Genomic DNA, 24,639 nt, shown 5'->3' with positions numbered 1-24,639 from the left:
CATCGCAAGTTGCTACTCCGATATCTCAAGCTGCTACTCCGACATCTGAAGCTGCTACTCCGACATATCAGGTTACATCTGGTAGAGCTGGTTCTAAGAGGAAGCTAACATCTGCAGTATGGAATGAGATGGAATCAAAATTAGAAAATGGAGAATGGAAAGCTGAGTGCAATTATTGTCACAAAAAATTTGCTTCGGGACCTAGAGCTGGCACCACTCACTTGCGTTCGCATTTGGATTCTTGTCCCGCTAGGCATGCATCTATGGGCCCAAAGCAACAAAAATTAAGGTTGACAAAAGGTGAAGGTGGCAAAGTGAATGTAGAAAATATCATTTTTGACCAAGAGAAGGCTAGGAAAGAACTTGCATTGATGATATGTGAACATGAGTACCCTTTATCTATTGTAGATCATAGTGGGTTTCGCAGATTTTGTTCTTCTTTGCAGCCATTGTTTTAGATGGTGTGCAGAAATACTATTAGGAATGATATTGTGGCTATGCATTCTGCTCAAAGGGAGAAGATGGTGAATTTCTTTGCAACTTTCAAACACCGAGTGGCTATCACTACAGATTTGTGGACATCAGGCTATCAAAAGAGAGGTTACATGGCTGTTACTGCACACTATATAGATGATTCTTGGAACCTCAAGAGCTTTCTTATGAGGTAAAATCTGAACAGAGCACACTAATAACTATTAACAAGTACCAATCCATGTTTATGTTGTACTAATGGTTTGTTTATGTTTTATTGTGTTAAATAGGTTTGCTTATGTGCCATGTCCACATTCAGCTGAAGTTATATGTGAAGCCTTGTATGAATGTCTCGTTGAGTGGCACCTTGAGAGGAAGATCTCCACCATCACTTTGGACAACTCGCACATCAAATGACAAGGCTATGGATATATTACCAGATAAGTTGGACACAAGCTCTCTCATGATGAATGGTCAACTAATGCATATGCGTTGTGCCGCTCACATATTAAACTTAATTGTGAAAGATGGAATGAGTGTCTTAGAGCATGGTATTGAAAGGGTTCGTGATAGTGTTGCATTTTGGTCGGCCACACCTAAAAGGCATGAGAAGTTCGAAAAGATGGCAAAAACTTTGAACATAGAGTATAACAAAAGGATAACTCTTGATTGTAAGACTAGATGGAATTCAACTTATACCATGATTAGCATTGCAGTACAGTACATAGAGATATTTGAAAAATTAAAGGCACGTGAAAAGAAATTTAAGTGTTGCCCAACCAAAGATGATTGGAAGTTTGCAAAAGAAATATGTGATAGGTTGAAGCTCTTTTTTGATATAACTGAGTTATTCTCGGGCACCAAGTATGTCGCGGCAAATCTTTTTTTTCCTAAAGTGATTACCATTCGCTTAGCCATAAGGAAATGGGGTAACAGTGACAATGAGCTTATACAAAAAATGTCCGAGGAAATGAAGGATAAGTTTGAGAAGTACTGGAAAGATATCCATGGTCTTATGTCCGTTGCAACAGTTCTTGATCCAAGGTATAAACTCAATATTCTTAATGCTCTTTATGGTCCCCTCTATGGACGAGAGCATGCAACCACGGAAATAGAGAAGGTGAGGAAGTTACTGATTGGATTAGTGAAGCAATATAAAGACGAAGTTGAAGGTGAGGATACATTGGATGCTTATGTTGCTGAGCCAGTTGGAGAAGAAGATGAAGCCATGAAACTCTATGATCTGTATATGTCTAGTCGTCCCACTCAAGGATGGCAATGGGCAGGGTATGGGCAGGGTAGAGCAATACCATACCCATACCCATATAGTCCACGGGTAGAAAATTCTACCCATACTCGTACCCGCGGGTATGAAATTTTACCACACCCATACCCGGCGGGTACCCGTACCCATTGGGTACCCGACGGGTATATTCAAAAACATAATTTTTCCATAACTTTACTAGAGATTTGACAAACAAAAATCAATATCCTAAATCAATAATAGTTAGCTCATGCCACATATCAAATTTGGAAATGACGATGTCATATAAGCCTTAATCTCATAGTAGTAAATCAAAAGTGACATGATAATTTGACAACTGACACAGATGGTTGACACCACGACTTAACATAGTTCAGAGCATAATAGCCAGCAAGTAACAAATAACAACAGAAAGGTAAATTTCATAGTCTGAGCGACCGAAAAGCCAACATCTAGCACCAGCATCAGCCAACGGAAATAGCTACAGTAGCTAGCGGACAACACAACGACAAGTGATTGGTTCTTTGGGCCATCAACACCAGCTACTAGACCAGCACAAACATCAGCTTGCTGGACAGCATCTAGAGAGCACAAACACCAGCCGTCAACCGCCAACCCAACAGAGATAGAAGCAGTGCCGCATCTTCTCTCTTGAGTGATGATTGAAGTAGACTCATCCTACAGACGCAACAAATGATAAAAAAAACATTAGTAAACTATGCACATCTAATTTTATATCAACGCATTTTAGTAATTTACCATATCTTCTTCATCATCCTCAAGAACACTCTGAAATGTAGCAAAGAGAGTAGAATCCCATCCACCTGATGAAATAACCAACATTAGTAAATGGCAAGTTATCTGAAAAGTAGAGAAACAAATGCAAGTGCAAAACCATATTACCTAACATATCAGCACGAGACCAAGCTTGCATGCACATGAGAGCTTCAGCCACATTCGGAGTAAGTCTACTACGATGCGCACTTAGTACTCTTCCGCTAGTACTAAATGCACATTCGGAAGCCACAGATGTTATGGGAATAGGCAATATATCACGAGCAAGTTTTTGCAAGGTAGGAAACCTCGAGCCGCTAACCTTCCACCAAGTGATGATATCCAGTTCTTGTGTTCTAGGAAGACAAGCTTCTTCCAAATACAAGTCCAATTCTGTATGGATTGATGAAGAAGGTACAGTGGGACGACTAGACATATACAGATCATAGAGTTTCATGGCTTCATCTTCTTCTCCAACTGGCTCAGCAACATAAGCATCCCATGTATCCTCACCTTCAACTTCGTCTTTATATTGCTTCACTAATCCAATCAGTAACTTCCTCACCTTCTCTATTTCTGTGGTTGCATGCTCTCGTCCATAGAGGGGACCATAAAGAGCATTAAGAATATTGAGTTTATACCTTGGATCAAGAACTCGTTGCAACGGACATAAGACCATGGATATCTTTCCAGTACTTCTCAAACTTATCCTTCATTTCCTCGGACATTTTTTGTATAAGCTCATTGTCACTGTTACCCCATTTCCTTATGGCTAAGCGAATGGTAATCACTTTAGGAAAAAAAGATTTGCCGTGACATACTTGGTGCCCGAGAATAACTCAGTTATATCAAAAAAGAGCTTCAACCTATCACATATTTCTTTTGCAAACTTCCAATCATCTTTGGTTGGGCAACACTTAAATTTCTTTTCACGTGCCTTTAATTTTCAAATATCTCTATGTCCTGTACTGCAATGCTAATCATGGTATAAGTTGAATTCCATCTAGTCTTACAATCAAGAGTTATCCTTTTGTTATACTCTATGTTCAAAGTTTTTGCCATCTTTTCGAACTTCTCATGCCTTTTAGGTGTGGCCGACCAAAATGCAACACTATCACGAACCCTTTCAATACCATGCTCTAAGACACTCATTCCATCTTTCACAATTAAGTTTAATATGTGAGCGGCACAACGCATATGCATTAGTTGACCATTCTTCATGAGAGAGCTTGTGTCCAACTTATCTGGTAATATATTGTAACATCCCAAGTTTCAATAAAATGAACAAGAGAGAATTCAAGAATCCAAAAATCAGGGTTAACAAAAACTTTTTCTCCTCATATAGGTTTATGCATATAGATCACCTTATTAATTATTTTGAGTGTGCAATTGCCATGATGTTTGCTTATGTGTTCTCTCTCACTCTAAAACCCTAACAATGATCACTTGATCACCCTTAGCCAATTAAAATTGAAATATAAAAGAAATCCCAAAAATCCATTTCACTCTCACATAAGGCCTATGCCATTTTTGCAAATACTTAATCTAGGCCAATTTGGTTTGCACCATTACTTGTAAATGGTTACTAAACACTTATTAACACCTTTGAAATCAAGCCAACTCAATTCAAACCAAAATCAAACTCAAATTCCAAGTCACATGCAATATGGTCACTTATGCCATTTTTAGTCTGATGGCCACTTTGAGCCCCTGGTTCTCTTCTTTCCACTTCTAAACTTTGTCAAACCTTTTCATCTCATCCAAGACAAACTCAAGCACTACAACTTTGCCCAAAACCACCACCCCAAATTCTTCACCATTTTCAAATGGGAAGCAAGCAAAGTTGGAACTTTCTCACATAAACAAGATCATATGCAAAATGTGATTTTGTATCTCAACTCCTTTTTGACCACCACCACCACCAAAATGCTCCTTTCAATATATGAATACAACCCACCAAAAAGAATTTCAAAATTCGAAAATAATTTTCTTTCGGGCATTTCCACAAACACTTGGCAGGCAGGGTATCAATTTGAGCCCATACCTCATTTTCAACTTGGACTTGGTCCAACTTTGACCTCTCTGCACCCTCGGAGTCTCCCTCTCACCTCACCACATCAACCTCACCACTTGCACTGGCCAGGTTTGGATTAAATCACCTCAAACATGCCATGCCGTGGCATGGCATGGCCTCACCATGCCATCTCCTCACCTGGTCATCTCCAGCCTGAACCACCGTGTCCACTAGCCTCCCCTCACTCTCCTGGACACGCCCGTACCATCCCATGGTCAACACGACGCACGCACACGCCGGAAACAGCGCGCCCAGTGACGCCCAGGCAACGCCCATGCCGCGCCAGAGCGCGCATGGCGAGCACCCTGGACGCTCAGAGCGTGACGACGCCCCGCGTCCTCGCATCACCTCAGCCCTCACGCTCACCGCCAGTCGACGCCTCACCTCACCGTGACACGCCTGGACACGCTCGCTGGCCCGCGGGAACGCCGCAGGTGACGAACGCGTCGACGCCCATCCGCCACTGCCCGCGAGCTCCCGTCAAGCTCACCTCCGCTGTAGTGCCTCGTTTTCCCCAAAATCAAGCGCGTCAGCACCGCATGGACGTCGCCAACACTCCGCGCCCATCACTTGGCTCTTCGCGGCCCTGGACCGACGGCGGCCATGGCGAACCTAGCCGGGCGCCGCGGCCACCTCCAGCCGCTATAAAAGGAGCACTCCGCGCCCCAAACTGAGCACGCCAATCTCTTCCCCACCTCACCAGAGTTCTCTTCGCCGCCTCAATTTCACCAGATAGCCACCACACCGCTGCAATTGCTAGCTCGTTGCCGCCGCCCGTAGCCGAAGCTCGCCGGAGAAGGAAGCCGCCCCAGGACGCGCCGCTGCTTCCAGGCGCCTCCCCATCATCGACAACGACGCGGCGCACCCTTCCGACGACCGTCGGAGCTCCGACGACGGCTCCGACCCCCTGCTGCCGCCGCGCTCGCCACTGCCTCTCGCCGTCGACGACGACAACCTCCAGCCGTTGGATCATCGCCCGATCCAACGCTCCTCACTTCCCCGTACCGGTTCGGTGAGTAATACTCACTGACGCGTGGCCCCACGCGGTCGGACGGCCCGCTGCGCTAGACGCAGTACTGGGCCGGCCCAAGTTCGTTTCCCGCGCAAGCCCACCTATTTGAATTCAAATTTGGAAATTAGATAAAATACACAATCTGAAGCAAACTTTGAAATTCATTTGTGACAAATCTACTCAGCCAAATTTTACAAACTTTATATTTCTGGAAACCTTATGAAATTATCTACACTTTGCCACTGGATAGAACCCTAGATCTTGTGTAGAATTAAAGTGGCAAAATAAACAAAGCAGGGACTTTTCTGCCTTGTAATAATTCTTAAAAATCAACCATAAATGCTTTTCAGTTAATTCCACCTCCAATAATTCACTTTTCACTTATACTAATTGTTTCTACAAGAATATGCTATGCTTACTTTGAATGATCATGGTTTAGTTGTTTTAAATGCCTTTATGGCTATTTTTCTAGTCAAAGATATTGTCCCAAAACTATTAATAAATCTTATGTGGGATTTTCCCTCATTTAAATCTTGTCACCACAATTTCCAAATGAAGTGGAGACTCTGGTTATTTAGGTCCCATAGGAATTGTTGGTGATATTAAATCTTGGTTATGCTAGAATTAAATGGTATGAGGTGCTCACCTCATTTAAATCTTTTTCTCCAAATGATAAGTGTGAAGAGGTTGACTTGGGTCAACCTAGGTCACATATTATGCATGAGAGAAATTAAATCTTAATAAGAGAATGAGAGGAAATTATTTCTCTGAATAATTCAAAGTAACCTTTAATATTAGTGTGAGAGGAAATTATTTTTCTTAATTAATAAGAAGAACCCATCCACCAACTTAATAGTAATATGTGATGCTAGTTTAAGTGTGTGAACCATGTTTGTGCATAGTTTAGTAGATTAGTTTGGTGTGATGATTGTGTACCCCGTATTCGTATTTTAGACGCTAGTACCGAGGAGTACCCGGAGGAGGAGGAGGTCTACTTCCAGGAAGAAGAAGACCACTTTGACCAGTTTCCCAACCAAGGCAAGATAATACTCTTGCAAAGTGCAAAGCTCACCATGAGCAAGGCATTACCCCATTTTACTTTATGCTTATAGCCCTATTTCCCAGTTTTACTTTACAAGCTTTATTTACTTTTGTTTTATCAAAGTACTTGTTGATTTACGATTTACTAGTTTAGTATGGAGTTAGTACAAGAGCATCAAACTTAGCCTAGAAGCAAAGCCAATACTTAGCACCCCTCACACATAGGGGCTAGTGCTAAATTTAAGATGACTACTCTAGATGGGAACATTGTGTTGATGAAATGATGATGGTGAAAACCTTGGAATGATTAGTCATTTCCATTGAAAGATTTTGAAGGTGAATATGACACTGAAGTTGACTTGGTGACTTTGGCTAAAAAAACTGATGATTGATTGGATGCGATACCATTCCAATTTTTGAGTACCCCCACAATACCTGATTATGGGTAGGGCTTAGCTGGAAATTTATGTATCTTAGTATGGGTTCCCTCTGAACACACATCATAGGGGTTATGCTTGAGGCTGCCTCCGTTGTTGAGAAGTGATGTGAATTGAAGGTGAATTGTACGGCCAAGCCTCGTGCGGTTCCCGGGTTAGCAGCTTGGTTTTCACCGGGAGGCCAAGCTCATGGGGAGAGGTGCCTATACTAGGGTGTGTAAGTGAAAGGTTAATGGTTGATGATCCGCGTACTGAGTTACGATTATTCAGGGTTTTACCCCTGACGGATGTAATCAAATGTTGTGGCACAAGTGTGCGACCTCTGCAGAGTGTAGAACTATTCGAATAGCCGCGTCCGCGGATATGGACAATTGGAAAGGCCATTCTGTCCGTCATCAGAATTTATGTAACTGGTGTTTTTGAACTTGAACCTGAAAGGTGACTTTGACTTTGAATCACAACTGAGTTGTGGGAATGACACTAATGTTCCCACTTGAGTTAGTTAGCACTTGAGGAGTTGTTTACAAAAGTGTTTATGAAATAAAATTTGGCTTTATGCAAATAAACTTAGAGCTTAGAACACTTTCTATAGTAATGTTAGTACTTACACTAGTACTAGATTGCGAGTACATAAAGTACTCACGGCTTTGTCCCTGGCTATTCAAATGGCCAGACTATGAAGCCGAGCCGCAGTACGAGGAGGACGATCAGCAGGACGTCTACCACAACTAGGAGCTTCTAACGTCAAGCGTTGGCCTGTGGACTAGAGAGTCCTTGTATCTTACGCTTCCGCTATGAACTGGTGTTTGTTCGTTGATCATTAGATCAACTATTTGTGTAATATGGATCATGTGATTCCAAGTTGTAAGACATTATGGTTTGTAATGAATGATGACTGTGATACTTAACTATTATGCCTCGCAACAACAATTTTCCTGGGATTGCGATGTATGACATAATAGGCATCCGGACATAAAAATCCGGGTGTTGACAAGTTGGTATCAGAGCCATTGTTTGACCTTAGGAGACCCTAGTTAGAAATGGACGTTCTGAAAAATTGAGTTTCAAAAAGAAATGAAGTATTTCTGAAAATTTTAATCTTTGTCTTCTCCTTGAGCTCTTTGGAAAAACAAGAAGTCATGCTCTTCCTTAGAAATATAACTAAAATTTTGCCACACTTGTTCACTTCTCTAACTTAATCCTTTACTTCACTTTCAGATGGAGCCCGTGAACACGAAGTTTTACCAGCTTGGGAATGGGGGAAGCTTGATCTTCGAGCACGACCTCAACGCCCTGTCCGACCACCTTGGTCGCCCGCACCCGAGTTCCACGGATCGCAGATCGCGAACCAGCCGAGAGGCGAGCTGCAGTGGATCATCACCGCTGACTTGAGGGGCAAGATGGAGCCTCCCACTTCTGAGAGGATCCTCTTCTCCTTCATGGAGAGCAACTGGCTGGACGGACTCGCTCGCGGACTTCAGGAGGGACTCGCACGCTTGTGCGGGATGAGCGGGGAGGCACTCCAGCACCCTCGCTTTTCTCACCTCGCGAGGCGTAACTCTGCTGGAGAACCCATGGACATGTCATCGCACCCGCAGCTGAAGCACCACGTGGAGCATCTCGACTTCATGTTGTACCACACTCAGCAGGATCTCGACCACTCCCGTGAGTACGCCAACCAGACTCACGCCCGCATCATCGAGCAGGGCGACTGCATCAAGATGCTCGCCAAGGACCGCAGGACTCTCCGCCAGCAGCGCGCAAAGAAGGATGCCACTATCGACCGCCTCCGCGCGAAGATCGCAGCACTTGAGGCCACTGTCAAGGCCCAAGAAGAGCAGATGAAGAAGATGGAGGAAGATGGAGAAGACATTCAGGGAGGAAGCAACTACCTGAGTGACGACAACGACTTCGAGGAGGATGAGAACACCGAGGGGGAAGACTACGACTTCCTGGACGACGAGGATGATGACCACACCCCCATCGATGTTGATGAGGAGGAGTAGTTCACTTATGCACTATCGTAGGTGTGAGTTGTATCCCGCCCCATGTATCGTAGCTTGGAAAAGAAGGGTTCTTAAAACCCTTAGTGTGTTAGCTTGTAATGTGTGTTGTTTGCTATGAATGAATGTAGGTTTGTGTCATCATGAAAAGACTTCAAGTTTTAAACTTCTGAACTCAACCACAAAACAAGCCATAGAAATTTCCCTCTTCTCTCATAATCAATCTCAATACTCAGATGGCCCCTCCAACTCGCAACACGAACCAAGACGCTATGATGCAGATGTTGCAAGTTATGCTGGAAGATAGAGAAGCAGAAAGAGCTGAAAGGCAAGCCAACATTGCAGCACTTCAACAGCTTGTCAACAACAATCAAGGTCACCATGATCACCCAGGATCCAAGCTCAAGAACTTCCAGAATACCAACCCGCCAGTTTTCAGCAAGACTGAGGAACCACTTGATGCAGATGATTGGCTCCAAACTATGGAGAACAATCTAGAAGTAGCTGGAGTAGAAGAGAATGAGAAAGTGCTGTTTGCAACGCACTACTTAGCAGGACCAGCAAGAGCTTGGTGGACAAGCACCCGTGCCATGAACGCGGGACAGTTTATCACTTGGACTGATTTCAAGCTCAAGTTCAGCAAGTACCATGTGCCCCCGGGTCTGATAAAGAAGATGAGAGATGAATTCCGTGAACTGAAGCAAGGCCGGATGTCCGTGGTGGAATACCGCGACAAGTTTCTCACACTGTCAAGGTACGCCCCGGATGAGACCGACACTACTGAGAAGAGGAAGGAAAGGTTCCTGAACGGACTGCATGATGAGATGCAGACTGTGTTGATCAACATCCCCTTTGCCGACCTCGAAGCCCTTGTTGACTCCGCCATCCAGATGGAAGGCAAACTGCACCAAGCCAGCGAGAACCGCAAGCGCCGCATGATGAATCAGAGTGGGCCTAGCAATGCCCCAAGGTACCGCCCCAACTCAGGCGGAGGTTTCAGAACCAACAAGCCCAATGCACAGATGTCACGTCCGGTTTATCAGAACCGGAGTGGAGGAAACCCCAGGCCAGGAGGCCACCACAACAACAGCAACTACAACACCAACAACAACTTCAACCGCGCTCCGCCAAGAGCCCCCAACAACAACAACAGCCACAGCAACACCAACACCGCACCAAGGACCGGGAGCAATGCAATCCCCGTCGCGAACAAGCAAGACAAGACCACCATCACTTGCTATGAGTGTGGTGTAGTGGGGCACTACTCCAATGAGTGTCCCAAGAGGCTCGCCAAGCTCGCAGGCAACCCCGCCCCACCAGCTCAGCAGCAACGCCGTGTCTCCACCGGCAAGAAGTTCGCCCCCAACAACCCGAACAACCGCGGAGGTCGCCTCTACCACATGAATGCTGAGGAAGCCCAGGAAGCACCTGACGTGGTGCTGGGTATGTTCTCTGTTAACTCAATACCTGCAAGAGTGTTGTTTGATTCTGGAGCATCGCATTCGTTCGTTACAGAAGATTTTGTGTGCACTAGTAAGATTCAACCAATCAGCTTGAAACACGACATGGAAATTCACTACCACCCCGGCAAGGCCAATGTGGTAGCGGATGCCTTGAGCAGACTGCCGTGTCAGTTAAACTCCATGATCGCAATAGAGCAACCAAGCCTGTACCAAGAGTTTGAACAATTCAGACTAGAGCTAGTGAGCGAAGGATTCCTCGCCAGCATTGAACTCCAACCCACCTTGATGAGCCAGATAAAAGAAGCCCAGAAGGGAAATGCTAGCATTGACGGAATAAAGAGTCAGATAGCTGCAGGAAAGGCACCAGGATTCACCATAGACGAAGCCGGAGTTCTTTGGTACAAAGAACGTCTCTGCGTACCCTCGGACTCTGAACTAAAACAAATCATTCTGCAAGAAGCTCATGACACCCTTTATTCAATCCACCCCGGAGGTACCAAGATGTACCAAGACCTGAAGGAACAATTCTGGTGGCACGGAATGAAGCGAGAGATAGGAAGTTACATCGCCAAGTGTGATATCTGTCAGCAAGTCAAAGCAGAACATCAACGACCCGCAGGACTGTTGCAACCCTTACAGATTCCGGAGTGGAAATGGGATTCTGTCGGTATGGACTTTATCACAGGATTGCCCAAATCTAGCCGAGGAAATGACTCCATTTGGGTAGTCATTGATAGGTTGACCAAGGTTGCACATTTCATCCCTGTCAAGACCACATACCAAGGCCCAAAGCTAGCTGAGTTATACATATCCAGAATAGTCAGCCTGCACGGAACCCCTAAGTCAATTGTGTCAGATAGAGGATCACAATTCACCTCAAGATTCTGGCAGAAAGTACATGAAGGACTAGGAACCCGTCTGAATTTCAGCACAGCATACCACCCACGGATCGACGGACGGATCGAGAGAGTCAACCAGATACTAGAAGATATGCTTGAGAGCTCGTGTGCTAGAGTACGGATCCAAATGGGAAGACTGCTTACCATATGCAGAATTCTCCTACAACAATAGCTATCAAGCCAGCTTACAGATGGCCCCCTTTGAAGCCCTGTACGGAAGGAAATGCCGTACCCCTCTGAACTGGTCGGAAGTCGGAGATAGTCAAGTTTTCGGCCCCGATGTTCTCCGAGAAGCCGAAGAAAAGGTGCACAAGATCCGTGAGTACCTCAAGACCGCTCAGTCCAGACAGAAGAGCTACGCCGACAAGAGACGCCGAGAGATGACGTTCGAGATCGGAGACTTTGTGTATCTCAAAGTCTCACCCCTCAAAGGAATGCGGAGATTCCAACTCAAAGGAAAGCTCGCCCCCAGATATGTCGGACCATTCAAGATTCTAGATCGCCGAGGAGAAGTCTCATATCAGTTGGAACTACCGGAAGAGATGTCCGCCGTACACAATGTGTTTCACATCTCACTGCTTCGGAAGTGCCTAGAAGTGCCTGAGAAGACCGAAGTATTCAAGAACATCGACCACAGAGCCATTGATATCAACAAGGACCTAACCTACCGCGAAGTGCCTATTCGCATACTGGAAGAAGCATTCAGGACCACCCGCACCAGAAGTATCAAGTTCCTGAAAGTACAATGGAGTAATCACACCGAAGAAGAAGCAACTTGGGAACGCGAGGAAGATATGAAGAAGGAATACCCAAATCTCTTTAGTACCTAGTTTTCTCTAGATCTCGGGACGAGATCTTTTGTAAGGGGGAAGGGTTTGTAACATCCCAAGTTTCAATAAAATGAACAAGAGAGAATTCAAGAATCCAAAAATCAGGGTTAACAAAAACTTTTTCTCCTCATATAGGTTTATGCATATAGATCACCTTATTAATTATTTTGAGTGTGCAATTGCCATGATGTTTGCTTATGTGTTCTCTCTCACTCTAAAACCCTAACAATGATCACTTGATCACCCTTAGCCAATTAAAATTGAAATATAAAAGAAATCCCAAAAATCCATTTCACTCTCACATAAGGCCTATGCCATTTTTGCAAATACTTAATCTAGGCCAATTTGGTTTGCACCATTACTTGTAAATGGTTACTAAACACTTATTAACACCTTTGAAATCAAGCCAACTCAATTCAAACCAAAATCAAACTCAAATTCCAAGTCACATGCAATATGGTCACTTATGCCATTTTTAGTCTGATGGCCACTTTGAGCCCCTGGTTCTCTTCTTTCCACTTCTAAACTTTGTCAAACCTTTTCATCTCATCCAAGACAAACTCAAGCACTACAACTTTGCCCAAAACCACCACCCCAAATTCTTCACCATTTTCAAATGGGAAGCAAGCAAAGTTGGAACTTTCTCACATAAACAAGATCATATGCAAAATGTGATTTTGTATCTCAACTCCTTTTTGACCACCACCACCACCAAAATGCTCCTTTCAATATATGAATACAACCCACCAAAAAGAATTTCAAAATTCGAAAATAATTTTCTTTCGGGCATTTCCACAAACACTTGGCAGGCAGGGTATCAATTTGAGCCCATACCTCATTTTCAACTTGGACTTAGTCCAACTTTGACCTCTCTGCACCCTGGAGTCTCCCTCTCACCTCACCACATCAACCTCACCACTTGCACTGGCCAGGTTTGGATTAAATCACCTCAAACATGCCATGCCGTGGCATGGCATGGCCTCACCATGCCATCTCCTCACCTGGTCATCTCCAGCCTGAACCACCGTGTCCACTAGCCTCCCCTCACTCTCCTGGACACGCCCGTACCATCCCATGGTCAACACGACGCACGCACACGCCGGAAACAGCGCGCCCAGTGACGCCCAGGCAACGCCCATGCCGCGCCAGAGCGCGCATGGCGAGCACCCTGGACGCTCAGAGCGTGACGACGCCCCGCGTCCTCGCATCACCTCAGCCCTCACGCTCACCGCCGGCCGACGCCTCACCTCACCGTGACACGCCCGGACACGCTCGCTGGCCCGCGGGAACGCCGCAGGTGACGAACGCGTCGACGTCCATCCGCCACTGCCCGCGAGCTCCCGTCAAGCTCACCTCCGCTGTAGTGCCTCGTTTTCCCCACAATCAAGCGCGTCAGCACCGCATGGACGTCGCCAACACTCCGCGCCCATCACTTGGCTCTTCGCGGCCCTGGACCGACGGCGACCATGGCGAACCTAGCCGGGCGCCACAACCTCCTCTCGCCGCTATAAAAGGAGCACTCCGCGCCCCAAACTAAGCACGCCAATCTCTTCCCCACCTCACCAGAGTTCTCCTCGCCGCCCCAATTTCACCAGATAGCCACCACACCGCCGCAATTGCTAGCTCGTTGCCGCCGCCCGTAGCCGAAGCTCGCCGGAGAAGGAAGCCGCCCCGGGACGCGCCGCTGCTTCCAGGCGCCTCCCCATCATCGACAACGACGCGGCGCACCCTTCCGACGACCGTCGGAGCTCCGACGACGGCTCCGACCCCCTGCTGCCGCCGCGCTCGCCACTGCCTCTCGCCGTCGACGACGACAACCTCCAGCCGTTGGATCATCGCCTGATCCAACGCTCCTCACTTCCCCGTACCGGTTCGGTGAGTAATACTCACTGACGCGTGGCCCCCACGCGGTCAGACGGCCCGCTGCGCTAGACGCAGTACTGGGCCGGCCCAAGTTCGTTTCCCGCGCAAGCCCACCTATTTGAATTCAAATTTGGAAATTAGATAAAATACACAATCTGAAGCAAACTTTGAAATTCATTTGTGACAAATCTACTCAGCCAAATTTTACAAACTTTATATTTCTGGAAACCTTATGAAATTATCTACACTTTGCCACTGGATAGAACCCTAGATCTTGTGTAGAATTAAAGTGGCAAAATAAACAAAGCAGGGACTTTTCTGCCTTGTAATAATTCTTAAAAATCAACCATAAATGCTTTTCAGCTTAATTCCACCTCCAATAATTCACTTTTCACTTATACTAATTGTTTCTACAAGAATATGCTATGCTTACTTTGAATGATCATGGTTTAGTTGTTTTAAATGCCTTTATGGCTATTTTTCTAGTCAAAGATATTGTCCCAAAACTATTAATAAATCTTATGTGGGATTTTCCCTCATTTAAATCTTGTCACCACAATTTCCAAATGAAGTGGAGACTCTGGTTATTTAGGTCCCATAGGAATTGTTGGTGATATTAAATCTTGGTTATGCTAGAATTAAATGGTATGAGGTGCTCACCTCATTTAAATCTTTTTCTCCAAATGATAAGTGTGAAGAGGTTGACTTGGGTCAACCTAGGTCACATATTATGCATGAGAGAAATTAAATCTTAATAAGAGAATGAGAGGAAATTATTTCTCTGAATAATTCAAAGTAACCTTTAATATTAGTGTGAGAGGAAATTATTTTTCTTAATTAATAAGAAGAACCCATCCACCAACTTAATAGTAATATGTGATGCTAGTTTAAGTGTGTGAACCATGTTTGTGCATAGTTTAGTAGATTAGTTTGGTGTGATGATTGTGTACCCCGTATTCGTATTTTAGACGCTAGTACCGAGGAGTACCAGGAGGAGGAGGAGGTCTACTTCCAGGAAGAAGAAGACCACTTTGACCAGTTTCCCAACCAAGGCAAGATAATACTCTTGCAAAGTGCAAAGCTCACCATGAGCAAGGCATTACCCCATTTTACTTTATGCTTATAACCCTATTTCCCAGTTTTACTTTACAAGCTTTATTTACTTTTGTTTTATCAAAGTACTTGTTGATTTACGATTTACTAGTTTAGTATGGAGTTAGTACAAGAGCATCAAACTTAGCCTAGAAGCAAAGCCAATACTTAGCACCCCTCACACATAGGGGCTAGTGCTAAATTTAAGATGACTACTCTAGATGGGAACATTGTGTTGATGAAATGATGATGGTGAAAACCTTGGAATGATTAGTCATTTCCATTGAAAGATTTTGAAGGTGAATATGACACTGAAGTTGACTTGGTGACTTGGGCTAAAAAACTGATGATTGATTGGATGCGATACCATTCCAATTTTTGAGTACCCCCACAATACCTGATTATGGGTAGGGCTTAGCTGGAAATTTATGTATCTTAGTATGGGTTCCCTCTGAACACACATCATAGGGGTTATGCTTGAGGCTGCCTCCGTTGTTGAGAAGTGATGTGAATTGAAGGTGAATTGTACGGCCAAGCCCTGTGCAGTTCCCGGGTTAACAGTTGGTTTTCACCGGGAGGCCAAGCTCATGGGGAGAGGTGCCTATACTAGGGTGTGTAAGTGAAAGGTTAATGGTTGATGATCCGCGTATCGAGTTACGATTATTCGGGGTTTTACCCCTGACGGATGTAATCAAATGTTGTGGCACAAGTGTGCGACCTCTGCAGAGTGTAGAACTATTCGAATAGCCGCGTCCGCGGATATGGACAATTGGAAAGGCCATTCTGTTTCCGTCATCAGAATTTATGTAACTGGTGTTTTTGAACTTGAACCTGAAAGGTGACTTTGACTTTGAATCACAACTGAGTTGTGGGAATGACACTAATGTTCCCACTTGAGTTAGTTAGCACTTGAGGAGTTGTTTACAAAAGTGTTTATGAAATAAAATTTGGCTTTATGCAAATAAACTTAGAGCTTAGAACACTTTCTATAGTAATGTTAGTACTTACACTAGTACTAGATTGCGAGTACATAAAGTACTCACGGCTTTGTCCCTGGCTATTCAAATGGCCAGACTATGAAGCCGAGCCGCAGTACGAGGAGGACGATCAGCAGGACGTCTACCACAACTAGGAGCTTCTAACGTCAAGCGTTGGCTCGTGGACTAGAGAGTCCTTGTATCTTACGCTTCCGCTATGAACTGGTGTTTGTTCGTTGATCATTAGATCAACTATTTGTGTAATATGGATCATGTGATTCCAAGTTGTAAGACATTATGGTTTGTAATGAATGATGACTGTGATACTTAACTATTATGCCTCGCAACAACAATTTTCCTGGGATTGCGATGTATGACATAATAGGCATCCGGACATAAAAATCCGGGTGTTGACATATATCCATAGCCTTGTCATTTGATGTGCAGTTGTCCAAAGTGATGGTGGAGATCTTCCTCTCAAGGTGCCACTCAACGAGACATTCATACAAGGCTTCACATATAACTTCAGCTGAATGTGGACATGGCACATAAGCAAACCTATTTAACACAATAAAACATAAACAAACCATTAGTACAACATAAACATGGATTGGTACTTGTTAATAGTTATTAGTGTGCTCTGTTCAGATTTTACCTCATAAGAAAGCTCTTGAGGTTCCAAGAATCATCTATATAGTGTGGAGTAACAGCCATGTAACCTCTCTTTTGATAGCCTGATGTCCACAAATCTGTAGTGATAGCCACTCGGTGTTTGAAAGTTGCAAAGAAATTCACCATCTTCTCCCTTTGAGCAGAATGCATAGCCACAATATCATTCCTAATAGTATTTCTGCACACCATCTTAAACAATGGCTGCAAAGAAGAACAAAATCTGTGAAACCCACTATGATCTACAATAGATAAAGGGTACTCATGTTCACATATCATCAATGCAAGATCTTTCCTAGCCTTCTCTTGGTCAAAAATGATATTTTCTACATTCACTTTGCCACCTTCACCTTTTGTCAACCTTAATTTTTGTTGCTTTGGGCCCATAGGTGCATGCCTAGCGGGACAAGAATCCAAATGCGAACGCAAGTGAGTGGTGCCAGCTCTAGGTCCCGAAGCAAATTTTTTGTGACAATAATTGCACTCGACTTTCCATTCTCCATTTTCTAATTTTGATTCCATCTCATTCCATACTGTCGGATGTTAGCTTCCTCTTAGAACCAGCTCTACCAGATGTAACCTGAGATGTCGGAGTAGCAGCTTCAGATGTCGGAGTAGCAGCTTGAGATATCGGAGTAGCAACTTGCGATGTTGGAGTAGCATGTTGAGACACTAAAGGATCGACAGAGTTTCCATTCCCTGAACCAGCAACAGCTGAACCTTCTGCTCCATCTTGAGAATCCAATGATCTATGCATCATACAGAGCAATTAGCAAATAAGTTTCTGAATTGCAAAAAAAATATGACAGTCCTATCCGAAAATAGCATAACACAATTTTGGGCAAAGTTAATATTATATGGTGCAAGGATAGCTAATACTTATTCATCTGGTAAAGGGTTCAACCTACATCGTTGGAGAATCTACAATATATTAAGACTAGTACACATCAGACTATTTTACGTTTTCCTCTAGACAAGGATATTTTAGATGATTCAAAGCTTCTATACATCCCCCGCAAAAAAAAAAAAAGCTTCTATACATGGCCTGACTGAAAATTTATTTCGCTCATTTACAGCGTTGGAGGAGAAGCTGTAGTTGACTACGTGATTCAAAGATTCTCTAGATGGCCTGACTGAAAAAGAAATCACTAATTTACGAGGAGTCACATGTCTTACCGGCCGGGATTGCTAGTACTTGGAGCGGAGAGTTGGAGCCATTGGGCTTGGTCGGCCGTTGCTGATTTGCCGTGCTAATCCGGTATTGATCGCACCACGACTGCCGCCATTGCTAGCTTGAAGGAAATTTGGGGAGGGCTGGGCGGAGATCGGATTAATTGATTCTCGCTAGGGCCACAGCCTGCCGCGATTGCCGGCGTGAAGGAAATTTGGGGACCGCCGAGCGGAGATCAAATTGATTCCGGCTAGAGTTCTCGCCGACTCCATGGTGTCCATGGCGGAGCGATGGGGATTGGGGAGCTGGTGAGGGACGGGGAGGGAGTGAGGCCATGAGGGTATCGACGGCGATTAAGACGAGCATCGGGGAGCAGCGGCGATTGACGAGAACGATGGGATTGGGCCGATTCGGGAGACGAGGCAACTAGGAATTAATTTGGGCGTCGGGGTCTGGATTTGGTTGCTTGGCTACTGTGCCCTTCTTAATTGTTTGGTTACCGATCTTGGGTCCACATGTCAGGTATTACGGGCAGGGTATGGGTATACCCGCGGGTACGGAGTCATACCCATGCCCTACCCACAACTTGACAGGCAGGGTATGGGTACCACCCATGGGTACAAAAATGTGCCCATACCCTCCCCATACGGGCAGGGTACCCGCGGGTACCCGTACCCTTGGGTAAAATTGCCAACCTTGGTTCCACTGTACCTTCTTCATCAATCCATACAGAATTGGACTTGTATTTGGAAGAAGCTTGTCTTCCTAGAACACAAGAACTGGATATCATCACTTGGTGGAAGGTTAGCGGCTCGAGGTTTCCTACCTTGCAAAAACTTGCTCGTGATATATTGCCTATTCCCATAACATCTCGTGGCTTCCGAATGTGCATTTAGTACTAGCGGAAGAGTACTAAGTGCGCATCGTAGTAGACTTACTCCGAATGTGGCTGAAGCTCTCATGTGCATGCAAGCTTGGTCTCGTGCTGATATGTTAGGTAATATGGTTTTGCACTTGCATTTGTTTCTCTACTTTGCAGATAACTTGCCATTTACTAATGTTGGTTATTTCATCAGGTGGATGGGATTCTACTCTCTTTGCTACATTTCAGAGTGTTCTTGAGGATGATGAAGAAGATATGGTAAATTACTAAAATGCGTTGATATAAAATTAGATGTGCATAGTTTACTAATGTTTTTTTTATCATTTGTTGCGTCTGTAGGATGAGTCTACTTCAATCATCACTCAAGAGTGAAGATGCGGCACTGCTTCTATCTCTGTTGGGTTGGCGGTTGACGGCTGGTGTTTGTGCTCTCTAGATGCTGTCCAGCAAGCTGATGTTTGTGCTGGTCTAGTAGCTGGTGTTGATGGCCCAAAGAACCAATCACTTGTCGTTGTGTTGTCCGCTAGCTACTGTAGCTATTTCCGTTGGCTGATGCTAGTGCTAGATGTTGGCTTTTCAGTCGCTGAGACTATGAAATTTACCTTTCTATTGTTATTTGTTACTTTCTGGCTATTATGCTCTGAACTATGTTAAGTCGTGGTGTCAACCATCTGTGTCAATTGTCAAATTATCATGTCACTTTTGATTTACTACTATGAGATTAAGGCTTATATGACATCGTCATTTCCAAATTTGATATGTGGCATGAGCTAACTATTATTGATTTAGGATATTGATTTTTGTTTGTCAAATCTCTAGTAAAGTTATGGAAAAATTATGTTTTTGAATATACCCGCCGGGTACCCAATGGGTACGGGTACCCGCCGGGTATGGGTGTGGTAAAATTTCATACCCGCGGGTACGGGTATGGGTAGAATTTTCTACCCGTGGACTATATGGGTATGGGTATGGTATTGCTCTACCCTGCCCATACCCTACCCATTGCCATCCTTGCCTTGGACCTTTGTACAGGCGGCATAGAGGTACCCCTTTGTGACACTTGGTTGAAACATATGTTATGCAATGATAATCCGTGTTAACCTAAACTAATTAGAACAAGGTGCGAGCACTATTGGTATTCTATGCATGAGGCTTGCAACTTATAGGATGTCTTATACATAACACATATGATTTATTACTACCGTTGACAAAATTGTTTCTATGTTTTCAAAATAAAAAGCTCTAGCACAAAAATAGTAATCCATGCTTCCCTCTGCGAAGGGCCATTTTTTTAATTTATGTTGAGTCAGTTTACCTACTTCTTTCTATCTTAGAAGCAAACACTTGTGTCAACTGTGTGCATTGATTCTTACATGTTTACCTATTGCACTTGTTATATTGCTTTATGTTGACAATTATCCATGAGATATACATGTTGAAGTTGAAAGCAACCGCTGAAACTTATATCTTCCTTTGTGTTGCTTCAAAGCTTTCTATTAAGAATTTATTGCTTTATGAGTTAACTCTTATGCAAGTCTTATTGATGCTTGTCTTGAAAGTACTATTCATGAAAAGTCTTTGCTATATGATTCAGTTGTTTAATCATTGTCTTTACCATTGCTTCGAACCACTACATTCATCTCATATGCTTTACAATAGTATTGATCAAGATTATGATAGCATGTCACTTCAGAAATTATCCTTGTTATCGTTTACCTACTCGAGGGCGAGTAGGAACTAAGCTTGGGGATGCTTGATACGTCTCAAACGTATCTACAATTTCTTATGTTCCGTGCTACTTTTATGATGATACTCACATGTTTTATACACACTTTATGTCATTATTATGCATTTTTCGGCACTAACCTATTGACGAGATGCCGAAGAGCCGATTCTTTGTTTTCTGCTGTTTTTGGTTTCGTAAATCCTACAAAGGAAATATTCTCGGAATTGGACGAAATCAACGCCCAGGGTCTTATTTTTCCACGAAGCTTCCAGAAGACCGAAGAGTATACGAAGTGGGGCCATGAGGGCCCGTACCCATAGGGCGGCGCGGCCAGCATGGGGCCCGCGCCAGCCTATGGTGTGGGGATCCCGCGCCGCCTCCAACCCTACCCTTCCGCCTACTTATAGCCTTCGTCGCGAAAACCCCTGTACCGAGATCGAGCCACGATACGGAAAACCTTCCAGAGACGCCGCCGCCGCCAATCCCATCTCGGGGGATTCAGGAGATCGCCTCCGGCACCCTGCCGGAGAGGGGAATCATCTCCCGGAGGACTCTTCATCACCATGATCGCCTCCGGATTGATGTGTGAGTAGTTCACCCCTGGACTATGGGTCCATAGCAGTAGCTAGATGGTTGTCTTCTCCTCATTGTGCTATCATGTTAGATCTTGTGAGCTGTCTATCATGATCAAGATCATCTATTTGTAATGCTACATGTTGTGTTTGTTGGGATCCGATGAATATGGAATACTATGTCAAGTTGATTATCAATCTATCATATATATGTTGTTTATGTTCTTGCATGCTCTCCGTTGCTAGTAGAGGCTCTGGCCAAGTTGATACTTGTAACTCCAAGAGGGAGTATTTATGCTCGATAGTGGGTTCATGCCTCCATTGAATCTGGGACAGTGACAGAAAGTTCTAAGCTTGTGGATGTGTTGTTGCCACTAGGGATAAAACATCAATGCTTTGTCTAAGGATATTTGTGTTGATTACATTACGCACCATACTTAATGCAATTGTCTGTTGTTTGCAACTTAATACTGGAAGGGGTGCGGATGCTAACCTGAAGGTGGACTTTTTAGGCATAGATGCATGCTGGATAGCGGTCTATGTACTTTGTCGTAATGCCCCGATTAAATCTCATAGTAGTCATCGTGATATGTATGTGCATTGTTATGCCCTCTCTATTTGTCAATTGCCCAACTGTAATTTGTTCACCCAACATGCTATTTATCTTATGGGAGAGACACCACTAGTGAACTGTGGACCCCGGTCCATTCTTTTACATCTGAAATACAATCTACTGCAAACTATGTTCTTTACTGTTCTTCGCGAACAAACATCATTTTCCACACCATACGTTTAATCCTTTGTTTACAGCAAGCCGGTGAGATTGACAACCTCACTGTTACGTTGCGGCAAAGTACTTTGATTGTGTTGTGCAGGTTCCACGTTGGCGCCGGAATCCCTGGTGTTGCGCCGCACTACACTCCGTCACCAACAACCTTCACGTGTTCCTTGACTCCTACTGGTTCGATAACCTTGGTTTCATACTGAGGGAAAACTCGCTGCTGTACGCATCACACCTTCCTCTTGGGGTTCCCAACGGACGTGTGTCAATTGCACGCCAGCAACTCACATGTTTTACATACACTTTATATCATTTTGATGCATTTTCCGGGACTAACCTATTAACAAGATGCCGAAGCGCCAGTTCCTGTTTTTTGCTGTTTTTGGTTTCAGAAATCTTACGCAGGAAACATTCTCGGAATTGGACGAAACAAAAGCCCACGGCCCTATTTTCCACGGAGGGTTCTAGAACATCGAAGGAGAGTCGGAGGCGGCCAGCAGGGGGCCCACACCACAGGGCGGCGCGGCCAGGCCCCCAGGCGCGCCAGCCTATGGGGAGGCCACCCCCTGGCTCCTCCGAGGCCGCCCCTCCGCCTATATATTCTCCCCGTCGCGAAAACCCTAAAATATCCAGTCATATTCCACCAAGGGTTCCGCAGCGCCGCCGCCATCGACGACAAGTTTCGGGGGACAGAATCTCTGTTCCGGCATGCCGCCGGGACGGGGAATTGCCCCCTGAGCCATCTCCATCGACTCCATCGCCATCTTCATCGCCGTTGCTGTCTCCCATGATGAGGAGGGAGTAGTTCTCCCCCGAGGCTGAGGGCTCTACCGGTAGCTATGTGGTTCATCTCTCTCTCCCATGGTGTGATCTTTATGTGATCATGAGCTTTGTAATCTAGTTGAATATGTAGATGTTACTCTTGTCTATTATGCACTCTAGAGGTTACTTTAATATGAACTCCGGAGTCACTCTCCACGGTGTGATGGTGACAGTGTCCGCATCGTGTGTGATTCCTTTATGACGTTGTGGAGCTTGTTTACTCCGGCTTGAGGTGTGCTTTTGCAGCCCTACACAATGAATGGTGTTTGTTATCCAACAAGAGAGTGTTTGAGAGTAGCATTTATTTATTCAATTATGTGATCATTGTTGAGAGTGTCCACTAGTGAAAGTATGATCCCTAGGCCTTGTTTCTAAGCATTGAAACACCGTTTCCAACAAGTTCTGCTACATGTTCGCTTGCTGCCATTTTTATTTCAGATTGCAATTACTACTTATAATCATCCATATTACTTGTATTTCACTATCTCTTCGCCGAACTAGTGCACCTATACATCCGACAAGTGTATTAGGTGTGTTGGGGACACAAGAGACTTCTTGTATCTTAATTGCAGGGTTGCTTGAGAGGGATATCTTTGACCTCTACCTCCCTGAGTTCGATAAACCTTGGGTGATTCACTTAAGGGAAACTTGTTGCTGTTCTACAAACCTCTGCTCTTGGAGGCCCAACACTGTCTACAGGAATAAAAGCGTGCGTAGACATCAGCCATCAGCTCGACACCTTCGCGCATAAGTCGATTCACACGACCTCGCTGCATCACACCTTACCGACCGCATTGCACGGCAGTTTGGCATCTCGCCATTTGCGCGCTCAGCTAAAGCTCCACCAGCCGACAGCTCACTAGCTAGATAAATTACATGCAAAGGAAAATACAAATGCATATACAAATCAAGACTAGAGCTAACAGACACTCGGCGCTACCGCGTAGCGTCCGCAAAGACACATCCGAAGCGTATATTTGAGTCAAGTTTGCGTCTCCACGGATAGTCCGATCACTATGCGTTGGGCCATTGGATCTGGATGCAGACGAATTTTGCGTTGCCTTCTTTGAGATGGCCTGATGATTCTCAATCCACGCATTCAGGACATCTCCAGCGGCGCGACGCATTTTAGCGTCTGCGCGCGTCCATTTGCGTCGGCCCTTTTGGTCGAAATCGACCGCGCGTCCGTTTGCGTCGGGGTGGCTCCAGCGGCATGACGCATTTTTTAGGACGAATACTTTTTTTTAGCATGAAACATAATTTACATACTTAAAACATAAAAAAAACTAAACGCCTACTGTTGCTCATCGTCGCTGTGCTGGTGCTCCTCGTCGCTGTCGAGCACGATGAGCTTCGGTATGAGCCACGGCCAGTAGCCATCCGGGGGAGCGTACGCCGGGCGCGCCGCCGGTGCTCGAGGTTGAGGAGGTTGTGGCGGCGGTTGAGGCGCCCAGGGCTGCGGCTGTGGCGGCGGTGGAGGCGCCCAGACATAAGGTTGTGGCGGCGGTGGAGGAGGCGCCCAGGGATAAGACTGTGGCGGCAGTGGCGGCGGTGGAGGAGGCGCAGCCGACTCCAGGAGCGCCTGTCGAAGTGCTTCATCCGCCGACAGGCCCGGCGGCATGACGGCGGTGGCGTAGCGGGGCAGCGGCGGCTGTACAGGCGCGTCGTACTCGGAAACGGGGACGGCGACCTTCGCCATCTCGTCGTCCGTCATGTTCTCCGGGAACTCGAAGTTCCGGCCCTCCGCCTTGGCCTGCTGCCATTCGTGGAAGACGACAGCGACTGTCGTCCTTCACCTCCTCGCTATGGTACGCG

At 45.2% G+C, this 24,639-nt stretch overlaps 1 protein-coding gene across 1 annotated transcript in view; it reads right to left on the bottom strand.

Moving 5' to 3' along the window:
* Positions 1 to 17,257, bottom strand: part of LOC124663297 (zinc finger BED domain-containing protein RICESLEEPER 2-like) — a 70,979-nt gene extending 53,722 nt beyond the window's left edge. Inside the window, exons 1-2 of the mRNA XM_047201021.1 lie at positions 16,856 to 17,257; positions 16,616 to 16,758 (exon numbers count right to left, since the gene is read on the bottom strand). Coding sequence (XP_047056977.1) covers positions 16,616 to 16,758; positions 16,856 to 17,256 — 544 coding nt within the window. The 5' untranslated portion in view covers position 17,257. The remainder of the gene's footprint in view (positions 1 to 16,615; positions 16,759 to 16,855) is intronic.
* Positions 17,258 to 24,639: the final 7,382 nt, after the last annotated feature.

This window comes from Lolium rigidum, chromosome 6 (assembly GCF_022539505.1).
Source record: "Lolium rigidum isolate FL_2022 chromosome 6, APGP_CSIRO_Lrig_0.1, whole genome shotgun sequence".
NCBI lineage: Eukaryota > Viridiplantae > Streptophyta > Magnoliopsida > Poales > Poaceae > Lolium > Lolium rigidum.
Note: the sequence above shows the minus strand (reverse complement) of the source record. Positions and strands in the feature narration are given on the sequence as shown.